The 25,636-nt window shown below is 34.6% G+C and overlaps 1 protein-coding gene across 9 annotated transcripts in view; it reads left to right on the top strand.

The window, feature by feature from the left end:
• LOC124409982 (poly(rC)-binding protein 3) overlaps nucleotides 1-24,696 on the top strand; it is a 107,896-nt gene extending 83,200 nt beyond the window's left edge. For 4 of the 9 annotated variants that reach the window (XM_046888009.1, XM_046888014.1, XM_046888007.1 and 1 more), the window contains 7 exons: nucleotides 2,288-2,534; nucleotides 3,951-4,007; nucleotides 4,130-4,528; nucleotides 6,447-6,839; nucleotides 12,785-12,881; nucleotides 13,351-13,630; nucleotides 17,571-18,008. In XM_046888009.1, the coding sequence (XP_046743965.1) occupies nucleotides 2,454-2,534; nucleotides 3,951-4,007; nucleotides 4,130-4,528; nucleotides 6,447-6,839; nucleotides 12,785-12,881; nucleotides 13,351-13,630; nucleotides 17,571-17,952 (1,689 nt within the window). In that variant the 5' untranslated portion in view covers nucleotides 2,288-2,453 and the 3' untranslated portion in view covers nucleotides 17,953-18,008. Of the gene's footprint in view, nucleotides 1-45; nucleotides 347-2,287; nucleotides 2,535-3,950; nucleotides 4,008-4,129; nucleotides 4,529-6,446; nucleotides 6,840-12,784; nucleotides 12,882-13,350; nucleotides 13,631-17,570; nucleotides 18,009-23,018 lie in introns of those variants that run through there. The other 5 variants (XM_046888008.1, XM_046888015.1, XM_046888011.1 and 2 more) reach the window with 5 other exon arrangements.
• Nucleotides 24,697-25,636: the final 940 nt, after the last annotated feature.

Genomic DNA, 25,636 nt, shown 5'->3' with positions numbered 1-25,636 from the left:
GGTGGCGACGCCTGCGGCAGCGTACGGAACGAGGCGGATCGCAGCGGCTGGCCGGCGAGTTGGAGGCAGCGAGACTGACTCGAGTCTAGGCGAGAGAAGAAGTGAGGAGAGGAGAGAAGAAACGAGAGACTGATTTACGTTCCATCGAGGTGCCGCCGCCGTGAGCAAAGGAAGAAGCGAAGTTGCAAGTGCGTTTCTGTGCTCGTCCGCCGGTCGTCGTCGTCGCAATTAATTAATACATCGTCGAGTAGTGATCGTCGTGCGTCGTAGTCGCCGTGCAGTGCCAATGAACAATCGAGCCCCGACAACCGTGACCCGGGGCGACTTGTGAGAGCAGTTGATATCGGTAATTCACTTTCAGCAATATATATTATACGCGCCCGGACTCCCCGCGTAAGAACGAACGTTGTGGGTCAAGTCTGGTTGGAATTACGTTTATGTGGCTGAATTCGTGGAGCACGCTGACCGGCGACGCGATGCTTTGCTTTCTTCGCTTTGCGGCTTTGCGGCTTTGCGTCGCGTCGGGCGGGAGGAGCGAGAAGATAGTCGCGATTCGGGCCTCGCATTCACTCGCTATTCGCAACCTGCACACGAGATGCGTGCTCAAACTACGCTTCCGGGCCGGAGCGCGAGTCGATTTTGTTCCATCTGTAACAGAGAGAGAATAAGAGAGAGAGAGATAGAGGAAATGAACGCCTACTACGCCGGCTAAAACGCAACAATAATTAACAAAACGCACCTGACGGCGTCCCTTGGTTCTCAGAGATTGCTGTTAGATATTTTTGCGCACAGTCGGTAGCGAACTTCGCCAAAATCCACAATGGCGAACGTATTAATACAAATTACTTCTATCTCATTTCAAATTCCTCGCCATTTACCGTTGCTGAATCCAATAGCCAAACGAGAATCCGCCAGGCACGGCAACCTTTAGGGGGTCCTCACAAAGGGTACAAGCACCCAGCTTACAATGGCCGGGGGAAAAGGGGGGAGCTGCTGCTGCTGCTGCTGCTAGCAATGCCTGTTCAGACACTACGTACAAACGTAAATTTCTCTTCTCGGCCATTGATTAGTATGACCGAGAAAAACTGGTGTAATTACCATATCGTTATCTGATTATCTTCATGTATCAGATCTCGGTAACATCAATTATTTTTCACATTTTTCATACGTTAGTATATTGTTTGTGCATTTGTTGTACTTATATTTTTGTATACAAGATGTTCTACTACGTGATTACTCTATCGTCGATTCAACTGTTTTGTTCAGAAGGGGGGCAAAGACGAGCAGAATTGAAGTTAGTCGTGTTAGTTTGACAATGTATGTTAAGGAAAAATCTTCGTTTCACAAGTTTATAATTGTCTGATATTCAGTGAACTGTTATAATGCAAAACATGCTTATATTTCAGAACTCGACACTTTTGATGTTATTCTAAATTGAGATTTTTCTTTCTTATTAATGTTTATTACTCTAACTTTACCAAATTCAACCCAGAGGTGCAAAATCAAAACGAAGAGAATTTTTACTTCCATAGTTTTCGAAGCGTTGCTTTATGCTCATTGAACTGATTGTTATTTTCCCCCCCTGAATTAGAGTAAAATTAATTCTATTATCATTTTCCACATATGGAATATTACGGAACGTTCAGATTTTCATAATAAATAATGATAAATTCATGTCAACTTGAATAATAGTAGGAACTTAGTTATGAATAAGAGAGGAGAGGTATTTCTAAGATATGATTTTTTCCCTCATTATATCATTTCATTATATTTTTAAACTTGCCGCAACCACAATTTTCACAAATGCTTCAGCGTACCAAGAATAAACATTTAAATTGCAACAAAAAAATATGCTGCAATACTCCAAAGAAGGATTTAGCAATATTGTAATTAACCAATGTTTGAGTTGCATTGTGTCATTGAGACATGTGACATATTTGATCAAGTACCACAATTGTTTTCGCATGACGACAAGAATAAGAAACCACACATGATATAAAGTTGGTAATTTAATGTAAAACACACCCTGAAAAGGTATTTTTACATTATGACTCAAAAATATTGTAACATGTTCGATGCAGTACGACACAGTCTAGAAATTACAATAATGGAAACAAAACAGCTGCATCGTTAGTAAGGTTCCCTTGATATGAATTAATTCTTAAAAATGACAATTTATTATTGCAGTTTGAGCGTAAAATGATGTGATCATCTTTTCATTGAATTTCGATGATTCGAGTTGAAAATTCCGACGATCACCGTTCACACCTGTTATCTTTGATTCCAGTGTGAAGTCTGAGCATACGTGGGACCGCCTAAGAAGCACTTCCCCCGAATCCTCCCCGGCGAAAATAACTCGCCTCACCTCTCCCCGCTCCTTGTCCTCTTCCACCTCCTTTCCGATCGTCAAAACATCCCTTAATAACATACGGAATCTCGTCAACGCAGCAACTATGGACAATATGGACTCCAAACCAATGCTCAATGACGATCCATCGGTCACGTTAACTATTCGCCTCATTATGCAGGGAAAGGTAAGACTCGTATATCGATTCCAAACCACGAAAACTTTCTTTAGAGTCTTTTATTGTCTTATAAATTCTGCAAGTTGTTTAATCTTTATTAACTTTGCTCAGCAATTTGTATCACAAATTTTTTTACTTGTAAAACTATTCTTTCAAAGCTTTAAGACACAATTAATTTCATTCGTGAAACTGGTTCCCTTCGAAATTGATTCACGTGGATTTGTCCTGCGTTTCTTTATTACAAAGAATGCTCAATTTTGTAACAACGTCAATAAACAATTGTTGGGCTGTAAATAAGTCTGAACATTGGTCAAAATTTGTGCAATTAAAAATAAAGCATGTTCATGTGCTCACCATTTACATTGAAATGGAAACAAAAATGTATTCACATCGTCACACGTTGAAGTAAAGTAATCAAATATAATGAATAAGGTAATAGGTATAATTTTATGGGATATTCTGATTATCAGCTAACTACCATAGTAAGGCTTTTCAGTATGTGATTAAGTCACATGATCTGTCTATATTTAACTGAATCTGAGTAGAAAACTCGAAGGAAATGAGGAACGCTGCCTCCCAAAGTATCCTCTGTCTTATGTTTTTTCGTTGTTCCATTCTATAACTAATGTACGGTACACGACCCATTCTCCCAGCATTGGAAGGTTTCCAAGGGCCTCTCACCTGTCCTTTTGTTCTACATAGGCTGAGGTGCTTCCGTGTCGAATAAATCTTATTAAGGCCTGGTCTTCAGATTCAGCCGATATATGGCTTTGATTATTTCAATTCCACAGACAGATGTTCCATTTGTTCATTTTTTCATTATGTGTTAAAATGTTTGGTTGCAAAATTCCTTGACATAAAATTTAAAAGAAAAAAATTGTGATGCTGCGAATAGTTTGTGTGATCGGGAGATAAACAACGACCTTGTCTCGCTTGTGAATTTTTGTAAATCTGATGGCAAGCTGCTCCTAACAGGCTGGTATTTAATTAGCCTACTCGATTGGACTACCAATCTTCTAAGTTTAGAGGGAAGAAACGCCACGCATGTACCTTGTAGTCTAAGTGTAGCTAGCTGACATTATCGGAGGTCAGACCAAAGTCTGAGATCTAGCTGGACAGCGGAGAGAAATGTTGGAGAGACCTATTTATAGTTAGACTAGTTAGAGACGTAGAAACTATCAGCCCACATTATGTTGTGTCAAGATTTTGATTTGTCTTTCAGCACAGTCCTCAGAAATCGACATAAAAAAAATATCACTATTGTCACATAAGAGTCATATCGTTCAAATGATAGAATGACAGTAACTCATTTAATTATGTAAAAAAAGCGCAGTCAGAAGATTTTTTACCCCAATTGAATGTTGATATATTTTGAATGAAGGTTTTGTTTGAAGATTGACCATGTTTTTTCTGTTGTTGTTGTAGGAAGTTGGCAGCATAATTGGAAAGAAGGGAGAAATTGTAAATAGGTTCCGCGAAGAGGTATGTCGGTATCTGGTTGATTCACCAATAAATTATTATTTATATATAGTACATTTGTACAAATATGTATGATGTGTATGCGTGTGTCTGTGTCTAATGAGTCATTTTATTTTTGCAAACAGTCCGGTGCCAAGATAAATATCTCAGATGGCTCCTGCCCAGAACGTATAGTCACTGTAACGGGTCCCACAAACTCGATATTCAAAGCGTTTACATTGATTTGCAAGAAGTTTGAAGAATGGTGTTCCCAGTTCCACGATATTCAAGGAAGCGGCGCAGGTGGCGGCGGCGGTGTTCCAAGGCCGCCGATCACTCTTCGGCTGATTGTTCCTGCTTCGCAATGCGGATCTCTCATTGGAAAGGGAGGATCAAAGATAAAGGAAATTCGCGAGGTTACCGGCGCCTCTATTCAAGTCGCTTCCGAAATGCTACCAAACTCAACGGAACGTACAGTGACTATCTCGGGCACCAGCGAGGCTGTCACGCAGTGCATCTATCATATCTGCTGTGTCATGCTAGAGGTATGCCATTTATACTTATCAGAATTTCACTTTTTCCTGGACGTGGTGACTCAGGTATGACTAAAATTTTTCTAGCGTAGAAGATATCACTGTCGTCTCCTAGACAAACAAACTTCTTTTTTCTTTATCTCTCGGTTCAGATAATTTACTAGTCACAATGATGACGACAGATCTCAAAGTTGAACTTGATCTGATTTTCAATCAAATTCTTGCGATTCGATGAAATCTGCTTTTTCAAACTTTGAGAATAGAATTGCAGCCCTAAACTTTGGTTGAGAATTCAATTGCCTTGAATTTTTCGTCACACCTAAATCACCTTGTTTCGTAGAAACGATTTATTCTTAAAACGTTTAATGTTATACTCAGAATAAATAATTACTAACTGTATATATATATATATTTTTGGGTTCGTCACAAAGGTTTGGACGATAATATTTAGAAAATCAGAAATAAATATTGAGGCGGTTTTCCTCTTTAGAATGACGTTTGCACTCATGTAATAGAGTCGTGTAATCGAGCCACATACTCATATGTGTCTTGTGTACAAAAGCTTGAACATATCTTATTCAATGGCACGACTCACTTAATTTGTTTAGCGAAAACAACTGAAATATACAAAAGAAAATAAAAATACCTTAAGTAAATGGTAAAGATATCAGAAAAGTTGAATAACATCAATTGGTCTTACTTGATTGCAAACGAACTTCCTAAGCATCATAAAATTGTGACAATTGCGTGTTATTACTAAAACAGAGTGTCTGGTCATAATGGAAGCAATATAGAATTTGTATGATTGTAGTCAGAAACGTCAGATTTTCACATTGAATGAGGATTCACTTGGAATTTGAACCTGAATTCATGACATTTATATTTTAAATTGAAATGTCAAAGTTTGATGCAAATTTGTGTTCACTTGCATCCAACGATCATTCGTTACACGATTTCTCACTTTGACATTTATTCAACTTCATTAGTGAATTTGACTTGTAAAACAGATAGCATGACAAGAAAGAAATTTAGTTCCACAACCAAATATTTTGCTGAGCAATGACCGAACATTCTATAAGACTAGTAAAGATGAGTTATATGAAACATTGAATTATAAGAATGCTATATTCAGTATTTACTGACTAAGTAAAATTGTTTGCATGTTGAAAGGTGCTATTCACAGCTTTTTCCATCAATGATACATAAGCGTGGAAAATAATGAAGTTTTACTTGTTCGGTAAAGACTGACTATGGCACCCCCTTAAGAGGGTGCCCTGGTCGATTTCGACGTTGCCGTATATATCTCCAGTTAATGAAGTCCATTTATTCCACTTGCAAAAAAGGGCTTAAGAGTCCCATTCTATATCCAATTCTGAACAAAAACAGTCTAAAACATTTTTATTTTATGCAGAAATAGAAAAATCGCACAAATTCTACAAAACCGCAATAGTAAATTCATAGATTCGTACCATTTCTTTATTTCTGTGTCAAATGAAAATCTGTAGGAGTATTTTTGTTTAGAATTGGGTATAGAATGAGGCTATTAGGCCCTTTTTTGCATCCGAGATACATGAACTTGTGTATTGGGAAACAATAAGTCTGCGTCAAAATCAACCAGGCATACCTTTAAGGGCATTTCGGATTCTGTTGAATACGACAAATTGTATTTTACAATTTTTACTCATTCCGAGCAGTGAAATCTCTTCAAACTTTGGGAAATAATTTGCTTGAAACCCTAAATTTCACAAAATTTAAGGAGATTTCATGACTTACAGTAAGAAAAGAAAGAATTGTAGAATACAATTTGCCGTATTTGACCGAGGTTTGACATCCTTAAATCTCTGTGAAAGGAAACTTAATAAATTACGATAATGTGTTTGTATAAATGTAACGGTTAATGTTTTTCTCGTTATTTTTTGATCTTTTTCAGTCCCCTCCCAAAGGTGCCACGATCCCTTATCGCCCTAAACCCCAAGTTGGTGGGCCAGTGATCCTGGCTGGTGGGCAAGCCTACACCATCCAGGGTAATTACGCGGTGCCCGCCCACTCGGACGTAAGTACAGTATTGCCATTGCCCGCCCCCCATACCGGGCCGAACCCACCCTCGCTGAATACCACCACGTTGACCAGCTCCCACTTCGCAGCCCACCACCCCTCACACTATGCTTCACATGCCCACCCACTCCTACCCCCCCATCTCACCGCCCATCATCCACTTCATCCAAGCCCCCTTCACGCCAGCGTGGCAGGCCTCGCCGACCCCCTGCTGAAGAGTGGACACTTGCAGGCAGCCCTCCCGCCCGTACACCTCGTGGCAGATGCCGTAAGTCTTTTGTTTTTCGTGGTCCAACGTCCTCCCAGCCTGACCCCAATGCCACGGTGAATAGAATTTTACTTGCGCGTTCCGTCTTTATATACGTATTTGAATCTACCTTTGGTAAAACACAATCTTATCTAAAATTTATCATCGCCATGCCGTATGCCCATCGAAATTCTTTCTCTCTAAATTTTATCTCGTATCAGTTCTGTCGGAATGGAACAAAGTCAGTAGAGGTACTTATTGAAATTGGTTACTACTCTTCGGAACCGATCAGGCCTTCCACCGAAGTTACCTCAAATCTTTTGGATTAGTTTTTCTCCTAGGGGGGGAGGGAATTCTGATGAAATAAATTTTTTTTCTCAATATTCGGAGTTACTGAAAAAGATGTGATCGAAAATTCCTTTCTACAAGATCTACATTTTGCGGTAGTGTCTGTACTGAGAGAAAATTGCAGTCTTCTGCGATGAAAGTATTAATGTTGATGCAAAAAACCCTTCCAATGCGGAAAATTAAATTTTCTCTCATTCAATTTACCACTATGATATAAATCAAGTAGAAAGAAATTTGTTATCCCTCATTTTACAATTATTTCGAACATGAAATAAGCATTTTTATCCAAATTTCATCAGAGTCCGTCCTTCACACAAATACAATACAAAAACAAAAATTAAATGAATTCTTGAGAATTTCGGAACTACTAAGAAAAGTTTTTACAGTTTCGAATAATTGGGGAACTAACTGTGAAGAGAATGTTTTGTGGAGTTGAAGTAGAAATAAAATCAACATTGTATCAGTTGCACAGATGAATCTTCATTTCTATATAGTACAATATGCTGACAATGAGTGAATCGAACTGAATAATGATCTAGAGAATTTATGATGAATGTTATTTGTTGTAAAATCTTTGGATGTAAACTTTGCAATTCATGAAGAACTTTATTTTCATATCTATTGAAAGAGAGAAGGTAAAGAACTAAATGTTTGGTCTTGTAAAATCTTGACAAGTTAGTAAGTATAAAAACTTCGTTCTTAACGATAAGCCTGATAATTTTGTCTACATTGAAAAAAACAGAAATGAATAACAATTGATCTCTATACTGGACAGTATTCAACTTGTGAATATTTCGATGGTCAATTTTAAAATTCTTCAAAAATCAGTGGAAGGCCTCAACTTTGTTCAAACTCCTTAGCAGATAATCATTATGAAACGTTCAGTTTCTCATTCGTATGTCAAAACATTTTTCTTCCAACTTGCATTACTAAAAACGGTAGTCTGAATATTGACTCTTTGAATATCTAACACTTTGGCTGACGTGAAAACAATAAGGTGAAAATATTTGCGATGTTTTTAATTTTTCGCCATTCTGTTCTTCTGCAATGATTAATTTCACTTGGTCGCACACACTCTAAACTATCTACTCAAATATACAGGCACGTGTCATATGTTTTATTTCCAGTCAATTCATTATTCGACTGTTACGGATATTCGATACTGCTATATTCTCAATACGCTGTGCACCGTGGCTTCACGTAGTACGTATCCACGTGCATCGGAATGTCCCCCTGGTTACCATCACCTTCCGCTATATCTGATTTACTTCCTCAGACCCTTAAGTGTCACCCTTTGAATCTAGCTTTTCGCCAATAACACACTATTCCTTATTATCAAGCACGATGTCTAGTTTGCAGCAAAATTTTTTTCCACACATTTCGGTTTTCGGTAACTTCATTATTGAGATTACAAAAGTGAATTCACATGATCAAACAAAATTCTATTGCTCAAATTATAAAAAAATATACTTTGCCAGAGATCTTTTGTATTAGATATCTTTTTCCCTTTGGTTTTTCACATTTAACTATAATAACGAGAATAGGGATAAAACTGAGTCACTTAAATAAAAAAGAGCATGTTCATTGTTCGCATTATGGAGCATGCGACGTAGTCAGACTATTTTTTTCGAGCGAGGAGAAAGTTCCATTGCATTCGATCAACGGTTGACTGGACAAAATTAGTAGAAAACTAGAATTGTTTCATGATCGCAGTGACGATATATTCTTTTCTTATTATTTTGCTGCACCCTAGAGTGAATACTCTCGATCAGCTTATTATCTTCTTTTCACTAACATTGAGATAGTGAACATGGAGAAGAAAACCAACCATAATGAAACGGGGAAAACTACATTGAATTTTAGATAAAGTTAATTTTTTATAATTCTCAAAATGTTTGACCTCTGTTTTTACAGATTGTACGATATCAATTTTGGAGGACAGTAAAACCCTCTTTTATTAACCGATGGTATATTTTAAATTAACGTTTTAAACAAAACTTGTGTTTACCCGTTTTATTGTAAATGACTTCACCTTGTCCATCTCTGTCTGTCTGTTGTGTATCTGTGTAGTAAAAAAGAAAAAGTACTCTGTTACCAAACCTTATCTATCTGCAATTACTTGAATGTGCAATGCCATTATATTTTGTGTATGCATCTCTCTATAGCTTGTGCTTGTGATAGGCGAAGATTTTGATATGCATGCGGTATATAGAAACCTAAAAAAAAAAAAAAAAAAATAACAGATAATATGAATATGAAGCGTCTCTACAAGTCAGCCGTGGTATCACGTTAACAAATGAATCCAAGACCGGTAGTTGAATTTGAATAATTTAAAATATTAAGAGGATTTTATGCGCATTGCTATTGATGTTTTTTTTTTTTTTTTTTCTTCTTATCCTTTACCCATTTGTAAGTTGTTCCAAAGAGTCTAATATCACTTGTTCAAAAGGTGTCGGGTACAAATATTAGTTACACATGTAAAAGGGAAAAAAAAACGTAATTTTTTTTCGGTTCGTTTGAAACGATGTGAACATTTTATTGACCGAAAATTCGTCAAATTTAAATAGAATCGTTATGATTTGTTATTATTTTTCTGTTTTTCTACAGACTTTGATACCGTTTATTGGCTTACTCATTTCACATCCCTTTTTTTTTTTTACATCCACACAAAATGTTGAATTCGTTGAATAACATTGACAATATTATTTTATTTTGTTCCAGTTTTCATTAAAAATATTGCTCACGAATATTTTGCAAAACAAATTTGCAGGTATAACATACTGCTAGTTAGTAACAATAAGTAGGGAAATATTCGCTCTTCCTATCATGGGCTCGGGATTTATTCCACATGTATGCTTGCATACATTAGAAAAATTATTGTATCATAATCATACACATTGATTTCATTGTCCGTTTATTAACTGCAACAACGCTTGTCATGATTATTATCATTGTCGATTTCTTTACTCTTGATTTCAACAGGACAGAGGAAAGGCCTCTTGCACTCGTTAATACTATACAAGGAATGCATGTATGGGCACGGAACGGTAGAATTATGCTGTTCTTCTCGAGTTCAAAATCGCTTGACGTTACCATAATTTTTGGCTTTATATATCGTCGCTTCTGTTCCGTCTTCTTTTTGTCATTCTTAAATAATTCTTTTACAAAATTTTTCTGGATATCCCAATTCTAATCTTACTTTGAATTATTCAAATTCGAGTGACGACTCAAAGGGCCTTGAATTATTATCATTATTGCGTTTCCACAATTTCTGGTATTACATAGCCTTTTTTTTGTTATATTCATTTCACTTTCCTTTTAATTTTAAGCTGCCCTCGCAGCTGGGAAATAATTTTTACTTGAGGTGAAAACAACCTTTTTGTTTTTGCACGTCGTTGCAGTAAAATTATTATCAGGGATTTACTGAAATTATAAAAAAAGGAAGGAATGGAAAAAGGTCAAATTGTTGAAATAAACTGTGGGCTACGTTTAACAACTTGAAATAATTTTCACGGTCCAATACTTTTTATTTAACGAAGAAAGAAAAACAATTTCACAATCAATATTGTTTAAAATGGGATCAAATTTCGTCGTACATATGTTTTTCCCGCTTTATGCTTACATTCCGATTCGGTGCAATCGGAACGTTCCTAAAGCTTCTTGATTGTAAAAACTATGTAGCATTTCCCATCGGTAAAAACCTTGTGACGTGTGTATATAATTTTTGGTTTTCTTATTTTTTTTGTTTTCAATATTTTCAAATTCTGTTTACCTTTCGGCAAATTCCTTATCATTTCTCTTTTCATTTCATAGTACATATCCGATTTATAAATAGAGCATGGCTTTGCACTTGGTGAAGAATTTGCGCGAGGGTGGGCTGCCTTACAACAGTTTACCTAATTATGATTAATCATTATGTATGAATTGTTTATGATTGATCATCATCTGCAGCTAAGCGCAGATGCAGATTATCCTATTGCAGGCCTACCTAGTATAGTTTATACCCGCCCTTTCCTTAATTTGAGATAAGGGTTAAACAGAATACAGAAACCGATCGAAAATTACCATTTACCGGACTGGAGTTGAATTACATTTTTTTCTTCTCCCTCACTTTTATCCTCAGTTCAGAATTCGTTTTTCCTATCCAGTCATACAATTAGATCTTCGTTTCTTGTTGAATTGAGTTGATTATATATCGTTGAATTGTGTCTCAATGTGTTTATCAAATACAATGTGCTATTCAATTTAAATTCTGTTGTAAACGGCACATAATTGTTATTCTTTATTATCTTAAATTCGACGTTTTTCTTTGTTCAATAGATGCATGTTTTTATTAGCTATTTGTTATTTTTAATCGATCGTTTATCGTGATCGAAGTACCACATCATTGAACATTTATTGTAGGTTTTTACTGCGTATCGTCAAACTTGATGGGTGATCTGTCAATTTGATTGCAAATCTGTCAAGTTTATTCTTGACAACGATAGTTACACGCAATACTGTAGCGCATATTTGAAACTAGACAATCGTTAATCCATAATTATTTGGTAATTTTCTTGGCTGGTTATCAAATTATTGCATTCTTAAGCTACTCTGATTCTCCGCAATATGCAAAAAACAAAAAATATAATAGACTCAAGTTATAAACAAGAGCATCGATATTGGTTTTTCATTTCGAATCACCACAAAACGGTACATAATTGAGTAGACTCATTCGAATACTCCACGATGATGGCTTGTTTTGTTTGGATAAACATTTCTTACAAATCTACCGAATTAGATTTGTTTCACTAGTTGAATAGTCAATTCAATATTGCTGCTTGTTTCGAGGTGGAATATTGTTACCGAGCTTTTATTCTTAATTTTTGTTTGGATTAATTTTTTTTTTTTTTTCACCTTTACAGAAAAATCACCATAGCTTACAAATGTATTAGTTTGGTCATGAATACTTGACGTGCAACCATCTCGTAATAAAATTACCAAAAAATTATTGAATTTCAATTGATGAACCTACTAGAAGAAAGCCTACTTTCTACTAAGTTTACATCAGACAATAGACACTGCTCGGAATAGAATTCTGTTTCTTATTTTAGTTTTTCTTTTAGTTCATAAAGGTTCCTGGATTTCCTGTGTCCACGTCCCTTCAATCCAACTAATCGCCAGAAGACGAAAACATGTTTGATTGCTGTAAATTGCCATAAACACCTATAAGGAATTATTATGAAGTTGTATATATAATTTATATATATATACTTATAATATGTATATAAGAAATGATTTCACGATTAAAAAAGAAAAGAAAAGACAACACACATTGGTATTGTCTAGTGGTATCAATGTATGTGTATAATAACAACTGTTATGTAAAGATTCATGCTCTTGTTTCATAGTATACAATCATTCGCCGCGTGAATTTGGTTTTACATGAGGAACGTTAAAGCATTCAAATTATTTAAGTAAATAGTTCACAAGAGTTTTTATCCGGCGCTAATAATAATAATGGTCGAGACAATCGACGCGTTAAAAAGAAGAAATGTGAAAAGGAACAAAATACACAGCACATTTTTTACCACATCAAATGGCAGGCGTTGAGCAGTTCGAATTCATCGTTGTTACAGATGGGCAAATTGGGGAGCAATCCTCTCGCTGGTCTCGCAGCTCTAGGTCTTGGAGGTCTCGCTACACCCGCCAACACAGGCGGACTCAATCCAGCTGGTAAGTAAAGCTTAAACAATTACAATCAAGGTGGTTCTTCACAGAAGTCAACTGTCAGAAGAATGTTTGATCTTTAAATATGTGAAACTGGAAGCGACTAATCTTACACATACAAAATTTTAGTGTTCATTGACGAACAGATAAGAGAAAAAACAGTAGTTAAATTGTCCTCATAGAGGTTCTTATGCATAGAGAATCAAATCAATAAGTGCTTTGTATCTTTTCTGTGCATTCGAAAATTTCTAAGTATATGTATATATAACAGATATGAGGCCTCACCAAAGACTTTGAAACAAAGAACATCGAGCTGAAGAACCACCTTACAAACGATATATTATCTGAGATATTTATCAGTTAGCCAAAAATTGTTCTTATTGTCAGAATTATTTCGAACTGAAATTAAATAGACCTTGACTGTACTCTGCAATCAAGACATCTATTCTAATTCTTGTTCACTAATATATTATAGCTTTAGCAGCACTCGCTGGAAGTCAGTTGCGAACTAGCAACACCAATAGACAGCAGCCAGCGGCTAACAACCAGACGCATGAGATGACCGTTCCCAATGAGCTGATCGGATGCATCATTGGCAAGGGTGGCACGAAGATAGCCGAAATTCGTCAAATATCAGGGGCCATGATTCGCATTAGCAATTGCGAAGAGAGGGAAGGAGGAGCGACTGACCGCACCATCACTATCACTGGAAATCCAGACGCGGTCGCTCTTGCACAATATCTCATCAATATGAGGTAAGTACAGCATTTTCACTTTTTCACTAGTCAAAATTCAAATACGAACACTGAGTTTTGAGCCTTCCAGCGCTGGATAGCGTTTCATATTCATAAATGTATAGAAAATTCTAGCGTATATCCAGTAATGACAGAGTCGTTGTGGAATTAGCGACGCAAGTTTAGGGTCAAAATTTAGTAGGCAGAAGTCTTTTCAAATTTCTCTTAAAATTCTACTAGTACACCAGCATTTTCATACAATTCTTTGCAAAAAATCTTTACCACTTTTTTTTTTTTTTGTACCCGAAGAATTGCTTTTTCCACACATCTCTGTTAGCGACTTGTTTCTCTTTAAAGTTTTGATTTGCAGTCATTTAAAAACATATTTTGCCAAATAATATGAAACGATTTACCGATAAAAATTTCACTGTCAAAGCACGTGCATTTTATTTTTATTCTATGCGCTATCCAGTACTGTTTGTGATCTTGATCTGTGATAAATTTTCTGTAGAAAACTCGTAACTCCGTCATATAAACAATAATCATAGTCATCTGTTATCAGTAATTTTACCCTCAAAGTAACTGATTTACACTTCTTGACTCGTCATCATGCGAATGAAAATTTCATAATTCAAACAACTGTATTTATTGTTCATGTATGTATGTATGTATGTGTGCGGTGGTTTCAAGGATCTTACGACAATGAACACGCGGATTCATACATGCATACATGTGCAAAATTACAAACAAAAAAATACTTTGTTATTTTTACTACAACACACTTTCATCATTCTTCCTCGTTTGTCTGGGGGCTGTCTATTAGATCTATTCTTTAATAATATTCACTCATGATGACATGTGAGAAGAAAACAAAATAATTCAACGTTCTATTACTCGAGTATATAGTATTCATAGCACACGTCAGCTAGACAGAGTGAAATTGTTGCTCATATATAACGGCCTAGTTAGTTAAATTTTTTTTGTTTCCTTGCTTGCAGTTTCTTTTTTTTTCCTGTTTTCCATTCATTTTAATTCAAACGACAAGAATCAGTAAGAAAGTGATATTCGTCTAATGTTTGGATTATTTGAAATTAAAAAACACGTGTCATCATACAGCAGTAATTAGTAGTATGGAAATATATTATTCAATATTCGGGGAAAATACTGTGTGTGTTGCGATATATGTTTTTGTCTTTTCTTTTGTTCTCCTTTTTGTTCATATTTCTCCTTTCTTTTTTTTCGAGTATTCGAAAAATAGAATAATACAGGAGGTGGAGGTGTAGTTATTAAGAGTAGGTAAGAGGAGGAGAAGAAGAAGATAAATTCATCTTCAACTTGGGAAGGAACCAACGCTATCAAAAGAAGACAGGAAACAGCATTATCATCGGAAGAGAAGAAGAGGAGTAGTTTAATTCCTTTGTTTCCAGGTCCTGTCTTCCAGGTCCAGAACCTAGAGAAAACCTACTGAACCTAACTCAACTGCAGAATCCAGAATTAACTCCGATAATATCTGTTCCCTATAGCTGCTGGCTGTCCCTTAAAATAGTCTGGGAAGGAAAAAAAAACACCATCATCTTCTATTCTATCAATTCATATATCCTATTTAACATCCTATGACGAATATCAGATGCTCCTGTCTTTTATAGGTTTTGACATGTCTTTTTCTTCCACTTTCTTTGGTTCTTATTTATTTATTTTATCATATTCTTATTCTTCAACGAGTTGTTTTGAAAAATCAGGAATCATTACTTTCGATATTTCTCAAACTCTAAAAGAAACAAATAGATGTGTAAAAAAAACAATAGGGGAACAAATTCTAATCCTGCATCACTTAGATTATTTATCGTTATTGTAAAATACAAGATTCCCTGTAACTTGACAACGTCGTTTATTTCTTCTCTTCTAACATTTCAAATCATATTTTATTTTATCTTACTCGCTGTTCATACTACTGCTTCGGCTTTTGGTACATATAATATACAAACTGATTCTATTCGTATAATCAATTTTCATACACAATAGGAATGGTAAGGTATGAATTTGTTGGAATCTAGTCATTTGGTAGAGGTTGCAATATTTTCTAACACAAAATTTCGATTTTTACTTATTTATTTGTTATGTTAAAGTTTGATCGATATAAATTTTCAATTGCAAATTATCCATATTCATGCAATGGCAAGGTTTTTATCCTGATGGAACTTACTTTCTTCAGAGTTTCTCATATCTTACAACGGCAAAAGTGCTTACTTGCATCTTTTTTCTCATGAATCGGCCGAGAAGCTGTCAAATAAACACACACAGTCCATTGTCAATCAACTGTCGATACTCATAAAACTTTACAACTTTATCGATCTGGTCACAAACGGAAAATTGAAGAGACTTCACATTATTACTGACCAAATTATAACGTGACGTAAAATGTGACGTTTTCTGTACATATTTGACTTTGAAAATTACTCAGTTACTCAGCCGTTTCATTTTTCTTCCAATGCAACTTTCGTCTTCAATATCTCTTTGTAAATTACCTGTATACGGGAAAACTCACTTCAATTTATATTTACCTAATTGAAATACATAATACAGTATTTTCTTGACTGCTTAACAAGAAATTAATCACACAGATTTACTTTAACCAACTTATTTTCCACGTCACATTCATCAACTTTCATTCATTCATAATTTTCACTCTGTAGAATCAATTTCATCTGATCAAAGATAACTGGTTCTTTCTATTGTATTTATACCACATTACTATTCCTATTGCAATTATTGTTGTTATTATCATAGTCGTACTGTTATTTTTATGGAAAGGATTTGCAAACAGTGTCAATATTTTATTTACTGTCTGTTTTTTTTTTCATTTTTTTTTTTTTTTTTTTTTTTTTCCTTAAAGAGGAGGGGATGAAGAAATATAAAGTTGACAATATATAAGTAAATTAATAAAAAAAAAGTTACACCAATTTGACACAGTTTGAGAATCAAGTATAGTGTAGCATTTGACGTCACATAATTGTGAATAAATTAGGACTGTTAGGGTCATCTCCGTCTTCCATTTATATATTATAATCCATTATATTTTATTCCAGATTGCCACCTACATACATTTACTGCATTTAACTATGTTAATACTTCTTTTTCCCCACACAAAACAAAACAAAAAAAGGAGAAAAACACTAGCAGATTTCTATTGTTATAACTTATATATTATTACATAATCATATCCTAGCACCCCCATTGCATGGCCTGCACTCTGTCGGTACAACGAATTGAACTTTCTCGAGTTAGTTTTATTTTTTATTTATTTTTTTTTTTTACACTTTGAATCTTTTCAATCTTCCCGATTGCCATTTGTGTACTACATAAATTTCATTCTAACACACTTTATGTCCCAGTTGTATATATAAATGTTTCAATACCTCATATCTTCGTTGTCTTTGTCGTTGTTGTCATCATCTGCCAATACACAACCGATAATAATTCACTCTCAGTTCCTCTTCTTTATTCAAATAATATTTCAGGCAGAGTGCACATCATGCTTTGTTGTTGTTGTCTTTTATACTTTATAGTTTCGGCCTTCTATTTATGTACAGAGAGATGTGCCGACAACATATTCACTGTTGATTAGAACGATTGATGACGGGTAAATAAAAAAATAAAGACATCGAGTCACACCAATGATGATCAAATTCAATTAAACCAATAATGAAAAAAAGTACAAGAACCCGAATCGAAACATCTACTTACGAGCAGTTTTTTGATATTTCATTTTGTTAGTTGAAATACTTTTTCTCCGTGATCGGAGCACTGACGGATAGTTGAAGATTATAGTCATTCTAATAGTTTTCTTAACGATCATGTCGCCACATCTCTCAAGTAATAGTCGACACCTTTACCGTCCCGTCATGAATACCAGTTTTCACCAATTACTACATTCCTACCTTACATTTGTGTCTTTTCCCAGTGTCGAACTGCAGAAAGCTAACTTAGAGGCCCAAAATACCCAAACCCCTGGCAGCGGTACCACTCCCGGGGCATCCGGGGCCAGTGCTTCCCCCTCTACCACTACCACCACTGCCTCTCCTTTGGCCAGCGCCATTCCTCTGGCTCAGCTGCTTAGCAAGCCAGGTGCTCTCAACGCCCTATCTAGCCTCACTGCTCTTGGCGGGCTAACGGAATTGCTAGGTGGAGCTGCAGGTGCAGCCGCTACCGCACTTCCGGTACAAACGACCGGTGTGCACCGTTCACACAAGCCATTTACACCCAGACTTCGTAGTCCCAGTGCACCCGGGCCCACCGACAGCGGGAAATTTAAATCCGAGCGCACCAAGTACAATCCGTACTGAATAATTTCTGCCGTTCTTTCTTTTTCCGTTTTTCATCTTACTTTTTTTTTTTCTTTTCTTTTCTCTCTGAAAGTTCTTCGTGAAAGTTTCTTTGTACGTTTTTTTTTTTTCTTTTTTTTCTTTCTTTTTCTCGGTCTAGAATTTCTGTGCGAATGTAAAAGACGGAGAGAGGGAGAGAGAGAGCGAAAGAGAGAGAGAGAAAGAGATAGAGAGGAAAAGCAAAAGATACAAGAAGCGAGAGAAAGAGGAAGCGTATCATGGACTCGGAATTATTGAAAAACAATCACATCACCGAACATTCTTTGACAATCAATTTTCACTAAAGTTTATCTAAACAATATCCCTAATATATATTTCTCAGTTTTTCGATGATCAATTTTTGTTCTCAATCCAGTCAGTCGAGAATGTAACGTTTTCTATTCAATTTACATACATATGTATTTATATATACTATTTTTGTGTTTGCTTTTTTATCACTGACTTTTGTTCGTTTGTTTTGCAGCATAATATTATTTGTCATACTACCTTGTGTTGCTATTCATCCGAGTACCATTATACTTGTACTGCAAGACGCTGTGTGTGTCTAATTCTTATTTTTTTTTTCCATCATTATTGGTAGTAATATCGTTTCGTGCATTGCTTCTCTTTTTGATGATGACGATTATATTCTGATCTGTAAATTTATTTTTCTGACAGTCGGTTTTTTCCCCAAAGATTCATTCTTTTTTTCTGCTCCTTGGAAATGTGTGACATTTTCAAGAAACTTATATAAGCCTCGTTGATTGAGCGAACATAAATATTTATATATATACATATATATGTACATGTACATGCACATGTGTATCGTACATAAAAATCATAGACTACTATTTTATCAGCACCATACACCGCGATATTCTCACGAATCTTAAATCTTGTTGGGAAAGAATTTTAATAAAGAAGAAAAAAAACAAATGGATCGTCATGAAACTTTGACACAAGCATAACACAAGATTGTTCTGATAATTTTCAATCGCAAGTATCATTTATAATTTATCAATCACAAGTTGTAATCACTAATCTCTGCAAAGCCTTTGAAAGATGAAGAAAAAAAACTAATCGTATAACTATTGATCATAATTAATCATATAATATGTATATATGTATATGGCATTTTACGCACGAATCCGTGGTACTATGAAAGCTATGTAAAAACAAAAATGCTTGGTTCTGGTTAATAACACTCGTCTTTTCCTATACTCATGTATATGTATATGATAAGAGGGAAAGTGTGATTGAAAAAAGAAAGCAGAAAGAAAATAATGTTTATTCTATACAAGTATTCATGTCGGTTATCATGTAACTTATATCATTACGTATATGTACACACAGATTATGCTTTGATTTTGAAAAATAATGAGGAAGAAGAAAAACAAGAATAAAAAAAACCAATTAGAATAGCAAATGAGTTGATTTTGCGTGGAATCGTTGCTGAAATAAGGAGAATATAGTATGGTAGTAATAAATTTTGAGAGCTTATTAGTCACAGAACTCTTCTTCTTGCCTCTTGATGCGATACGGTTTTGATTATCCTTGACATGCGTATACGTATATATTTACGTATATACGTATGTATGTATGTATATAGCGTATTATTATTATCATTATCATTTTCATTTTCACATTTACGCATATACTCTATTCAACTTTACTATGTTTCGTAAAGCATCGTATCTACCTATCTTACACGCAACACACAGAGAAAGAGAGAGAAATAGAGAGACAGAGAGATATGCACTGCATAATTGATACGATAAATTCATCACTCAAACAAAAGTCTAAAGTCAATATTTGCAATATTTTTGTAATTCTTAAGAAAAGAAAACTTGGATTCATATCATGTTGAAAATCGGCTCGATTGGATAAATGTGGATTGAAATTTTGTATTATTTTCGATCATTCATGTATTGATTCTGAGCCCGAAAAGAACTGCTTCTTATTTTGTTATTCCGTTTCTGCTGAATCTTAAAAGTAAAATAAGAAACGCAAAAATAGAACACAAACAATATACCTATTTTTGAGTGTTGAAGCTTTCTGTCCTTTCAATATGAATTCTTTAATATTCGTGTGCTCAATACTGTAGTGTTAGTGAAAGTAAAGGAAAGAAAGGGAGAGAAAGTGGAAAATTAATATGAGAGAGTGAGAGGGAGAGGGAGAGAAAGAAAGAGAGCGAAAGAGAAAGAGAGAGAGACAGGATCGATATACCTTTAATAATCAAGATAGTTGATTTTTTTCAAATCACGATTATAACCATAATTATTGTAAATTGAATAAAAATCCCAATCAAATCTGAAGTAGCAAAATGCTAGACCAGTTGATTATGTATAATACAATTGATTTGCGGGCGTTATTTTGAAAGTTCTTCATCTTTCATATTCGTGAAACACAAGGAGAAATTCAAAATCTTTTGAATATTTACTGTATAATTGGACTGGCAACGTTACCGACGAAATACGATTGTGTGTTCTTTTTATATATAAATATCTATTATTATTTTTGTTTTTTTTATATATAAACAGATACTGTATGCAAACATTGACTTCATTTCTTAGTAAGATAATAATCAATTTAGAAAGAAAAAAAATGAATATAAGTAAATGAAAAATAAATATGGGAGTATTCATACGTCGCATTATTGTAGGCCAGGATCATAGGAAGATATAAGCATGTGTCGTTGGATTTCTTCACACACACACATTGCTGAAGCTATTATTATACATTGTGTGCTTAGCGAAAGAAAGAAGAAGAAAAAAGAAAAGACGAAAAATTGAAAACAAAAACATGGCTATTCTGTATCACCTTGTTGAATAAAGCTAGGCATATTTAATACAAACATAATCCTTTGTCTTCCTTTCAAATATGGAACTGTAAAAGAATGGACTTTGCGAATACGTGTATTAGATATGCGAATCTGGTGCACATATTTCACAATTACTATAAAAGAAGAGAATATATTATAACATAGACTCTGTTCTTCACTCCTAACTATTAACATTCTTGATAGGAACTCTTCAGTGAACAGTTTAATTTCTCTTTGTGCGTATAATCGTATCTTTTTTATTTTTTCCAAAGAATTCATTCGAATGAAATACATTATTTTTTACGTCTGTTCTTTTGCAATTTCATAATTTGTGTATCCCCTTCCACGTTCACACAGGTCCATTGTATGTACCTCTTGACGATAACTCCATCGAGTTGTGATGAACCCTCCCCCCTGAAAAAAAAACAAATCTAATAATTTGTAAATGCGTATTGTTAGTTGAGTTAATTATGACATGGTGGAAAAAAGAGTGGCTGGTCTTATAGAAGAACTTGCAATTTCAAATCTATAATCTTCTGTTCGCTACTTACAAGTTTTTAAATATAATTGTTCGACAAAACGTTTGAATTTTTATAATTATAATAATAATAATATTAACAATAATTTCAATAATTGATTGATGTTTCTTTTTATTTCGATTTTGTGATAATTGTGCGAGGGAGTGCGATCTTCAAAGATCAAAGAAACGAATAGGTGAAAATGTACACAGAAATGATCAAATTCAAATATAATTGTTGTTCCTCTGGTGGTTCTTCGGTGACAATGATGTTAATAATTTGATGATAAGACTGTATATACATAAATACAAATGTATAAATATATCTGTACATATATTTATATATATACTATAAAACGTACATACTGAAGATCGGAGAGATTCGTTCAGAGAGATCTAAAGAGAAAAAGAGAGCGAGAGAGCGAAGATGTATCCATCCAACCAACTTGACCCAGGCTCCTGCCCGCTACCGGTAAGCACCATCCGCTCCTTTGTAGTCCTCTTATTCTACTTCCCCTGTTTAACCACTTGAAAAGAAAACGAACGAACAAAACCAGTCTTTGATCGAATTTGTATTGAAAATTGTTATCTTTATGCTGGTAACGCGACAACAGAGACATTACTATATTATACATTACATATGTATTTACATACATACCTACCTGTATATTTTTGTATAACATAATTTTGTATGACATCTCTGAATTTAAATTTATCATTTTCTTTTAACGACTTTTTTGTTACCATCTTTTTTCATATTATATACACTTAATGTGTATATTGAAGTTTATTTTTCGTTTCTAAACGTTGCTTAAATTTATCTATAATAATATTTTTTTATTCTTTATCATGTAAAATACGATTATTGAGCTGTTCCATGTTTTCCATTCGGCGAACATTGATGTAACAATGTTTTTGCAAATTGCGCAATTCTTGACATTTTCATACTGTCGAGTCATTCGTCTGTATTTCGAAAAATTATGTGAGTTTTGGTTTTTCTTTCCTTGCTGGAGAATACTGGAAACAATTGTTACATCGTTACCCCTTCGGTAACACAGTAGAGACGAATAGTTTTTAATAATGGAAAAGAAAACTAAAAACCAAAGATAATTCCGTTGAATTTAGTTGTTAATTACTTGAAATTAATTGGTATAATCAATTTAAAAAATTAGTGATTCTCGTTCAGATTGTACTGTACTTGATTGTATAAACGTCAGGTTCCATCAGCCTATTTTGATATGTTTTACCAGGCTTGATTTTTGTCAAAAAGTAAAAATAAAATATTCTGTAAATACGATTTTAATCGCGAGAAAAGTGAGAAATCAGAAGTCTATTACCTTCTTTTTGAGATCAGAAGCTCGTGCATTTTACGAAACGCTTGAAAGCTTCGAAATCTACTTTGGATGTTTATGTTGCATGAGTTTTATGACTTGCGAGGAAAAAAGATGTTATCGCAGGTGCACGCATCCAGTGGATCAAGCACGAACTTGAGAGAGTTTCTGTAAAACTTTATGCTTGATGTTTGTTATAAATAGTCGAAGCGAAGCAATCGTTGAATCAGTTTTGGAAGAAAAATGTTTGTCGTGAAAGTCTCTCGAGAGTCGCAAAGGGTCCATATTAATAGGAATAAGAGTGTTTATATAATATATATTTTAGAGGAAAATGAGAACAGAACGAATTGTTGAACTGTTTGTTTCCATGATGTTACAGGATATCGATGGAGACAGCAGGAATGGCGATCCCAGCCTATCACTACATAACACCGAATCACATCGTTAAATCCTCAATTCACTAAAGAGAGGCTCTACGGAAAGAGTTTGAAGAGCACATGTTGGAGACGAAACAAAGAAACAGTAAAGAGAAAAAAGAACATATATATATATAGCGAGACACATATACACAATGCTGTCAAAGCGTCTGGGGCTGAGCCAAATTGTGTTCATCCAACCAGCTTTTTGCAGTAATTATTACGCGTAACGTGAGACGTTATTACGTGGTTAAATACGCGCAAACAAACATGAATGTTGAAGCACTTTGTTGAAGTGTAATAACTTGTATAAAGTACGCATAGCGACATGATGCTGCAGCCCCACGAGCTGCTGCTGACGATTGGTAAAGGGAACAAGCCAAAGATATGTTAGTTTTCATTTTTATATATTTAAACAAAGATAATGAAAAAAATTTTTAAAGTAATAAGAGGAGTTAGGAAAGGCGAATGAGAAGAGGCTGAAGAGGAAGAAGGAAAATGTTGAGGAGAAGAATTATAGTAGTAAGATATTCGTGCAAGTATTTCTAGACTGGTTGATGTTAACTTTTTTTTTATCGACAAATCTGGCACAGTCGAAGTTCTACGGACACGCTCAACGTGGCTCGCAGTAATTGGATCTGTTTCCAATCGACTTACAATCAGTTTATAAGAATCAAGGATCCTACTCTGGGTCTAAACAAGTCTGGCGTGCCTGGTTATTTTACTTTTTCTTGTGAATCGAGTTCTAAGGCAAGGTAGATTGAGTTCTACGGACTTAGGACAGACTGTAACTCACTAGTCGAATGTGCTGAAAATTTCAAACAGAGCATCAAAGTCTAGCTTGAGTTAACTTTTGAGCTCTCAAGTACATTTGAAATCTTTTTTCTTACGTAGTCTGAAACTTGTACAAAAGTACTAGACACGCCGAAGAACTTTCGCAGATTGATTGGAATTGACAATCGATTTGAAATCTGCTAGAAAGAGTCGTAACTTAAAAACAAAAAACAGTTTACCTTGTCGATATCTGCCATGCGCAATATTTTTTACAATCCAATTGCGACGAGCCGCCGAGCCTGTGAATTGTGGAACTGAGTACAACGTACTCAACACACGCCATATTTATGTAAAAATTATAGTTGCGTAGCTTTTGCATGCAAACTCAATTCGAAATTATTATTGTTGATAGTTATTAGTTATTATTATTAATTATTATTATTATACGGTATTATTTTATACTTGTTATGCAGTGTTGAAGGACTCTCAATGATGAAGACCTTATGTATATACGACTGTCTGACTTGGATAAAATATCATTTTACTGCTACAATCCGTGTTTTACCTTGTGAATGATGATGCGAATTCAATGAGCCGACGTTAATTATACTATTGACTTAAAAAAAAATAACAAAAAAAACTATAATAGACTTGTGAAACAAATATTTACTCGTATATACATATGATGTTATTGACTAAAGTTATATGTACGTATAATACATGTTATACGTGAAAAAAAATGATCATTAAATGATTTCATTTTTTCAAATTTCTTTCTTATTGAAACGTTGAGTCATTTTCGAGGCAAAATTCAGTTGTGAATACGAAGAAGACGAAGAAGAAGAAGAATAGGACGTAAATAAAAAAGTGACGATAAAATGAGGGGAAAAAACCAAACAAAAAAATTATTATTATTATCATTATTATATTATTATGTGAAGTATGAATAGTAATATATATTTATTATACAATTAAAATTAGGACAAAAGAAGTATAGTAGCGAGATAAAAGTGCGAATTTAAAACCTAAGTTTGACATACGAGGCGTTACTTTTCCGCTCTCTCTATCCAATATCAGTATTTGCGAGATACACTTTAACGCAGCATATCAGGCAGATTGATGACGATTATGATATAATCTGATTTTAAGAGTAACGTGTGGAGAGAGAAAAAAAAACAATAATTTCAATCACCTAGTAATTCATTGTTGAGAAAAACAATTGCATCTGCTTTTTATGCAAGCTATTGTACAGAAAGAAGTAAATATCGTTCTGTGCCAATAATGGAAAATACTTATAATTCTGACCATTGAAAAACGAAAAGAACAGCAATAAATTTGCCCGTATGGGAAAGCTTTAGGTATGTGCGAATGCTAAAACTAAATCATCTCGCGTTATCTGAATTCAAAGTGGAAAATCATTTTATCTTCGAATTATGAATACTTCCAACGCGTGCCAAAATTCCTGTACCACTCCGATGCTTCCTTGTAGATGTTTAATTTCTATTTGTGGTGGTACCTTTTCTTCCATGTGTCTCTTGTCGTTTTAAAACTTTGCCATATCTTGTTTCCTGGCAGAAGAATTAATTCATTGATCGATTGTAAAAAGATCATCGCTTTGAAGTATTCCAGTAAATTTGACGTGGCGTAATTATCCCTAGAATACTTTATCGGTCCTCCATTCAATTCTCAAATCTCCAAACTGTCTTGCTCTGGCCCCTCGACAACTTGACGTTATCAATATTGATTGACTCATTGATTAATTAAATAATTGATTAATTATAGTATATTTAGATGAAAAATTAGTGAG

This window comes from Diprion similis, chromosome 8 (assembly GCF_021155765.1).
Source record: "Diprion similis isolate iyDipSimi1 chromosome 8, iyDipSimi1.1, whole genome shotgun sequence".
Taxonomy (NCBI): Eukaryota; Metazoa; Arthropoda; class Insecta; order Hymenoptera; family Diprionidae; genus Diprion; species Diprion similis.
The sequence above is the reverse complement of the archived record's forward strand: the minus strand, read 5'-3'. Positions and strand labels throughout refer to the sequence as shown.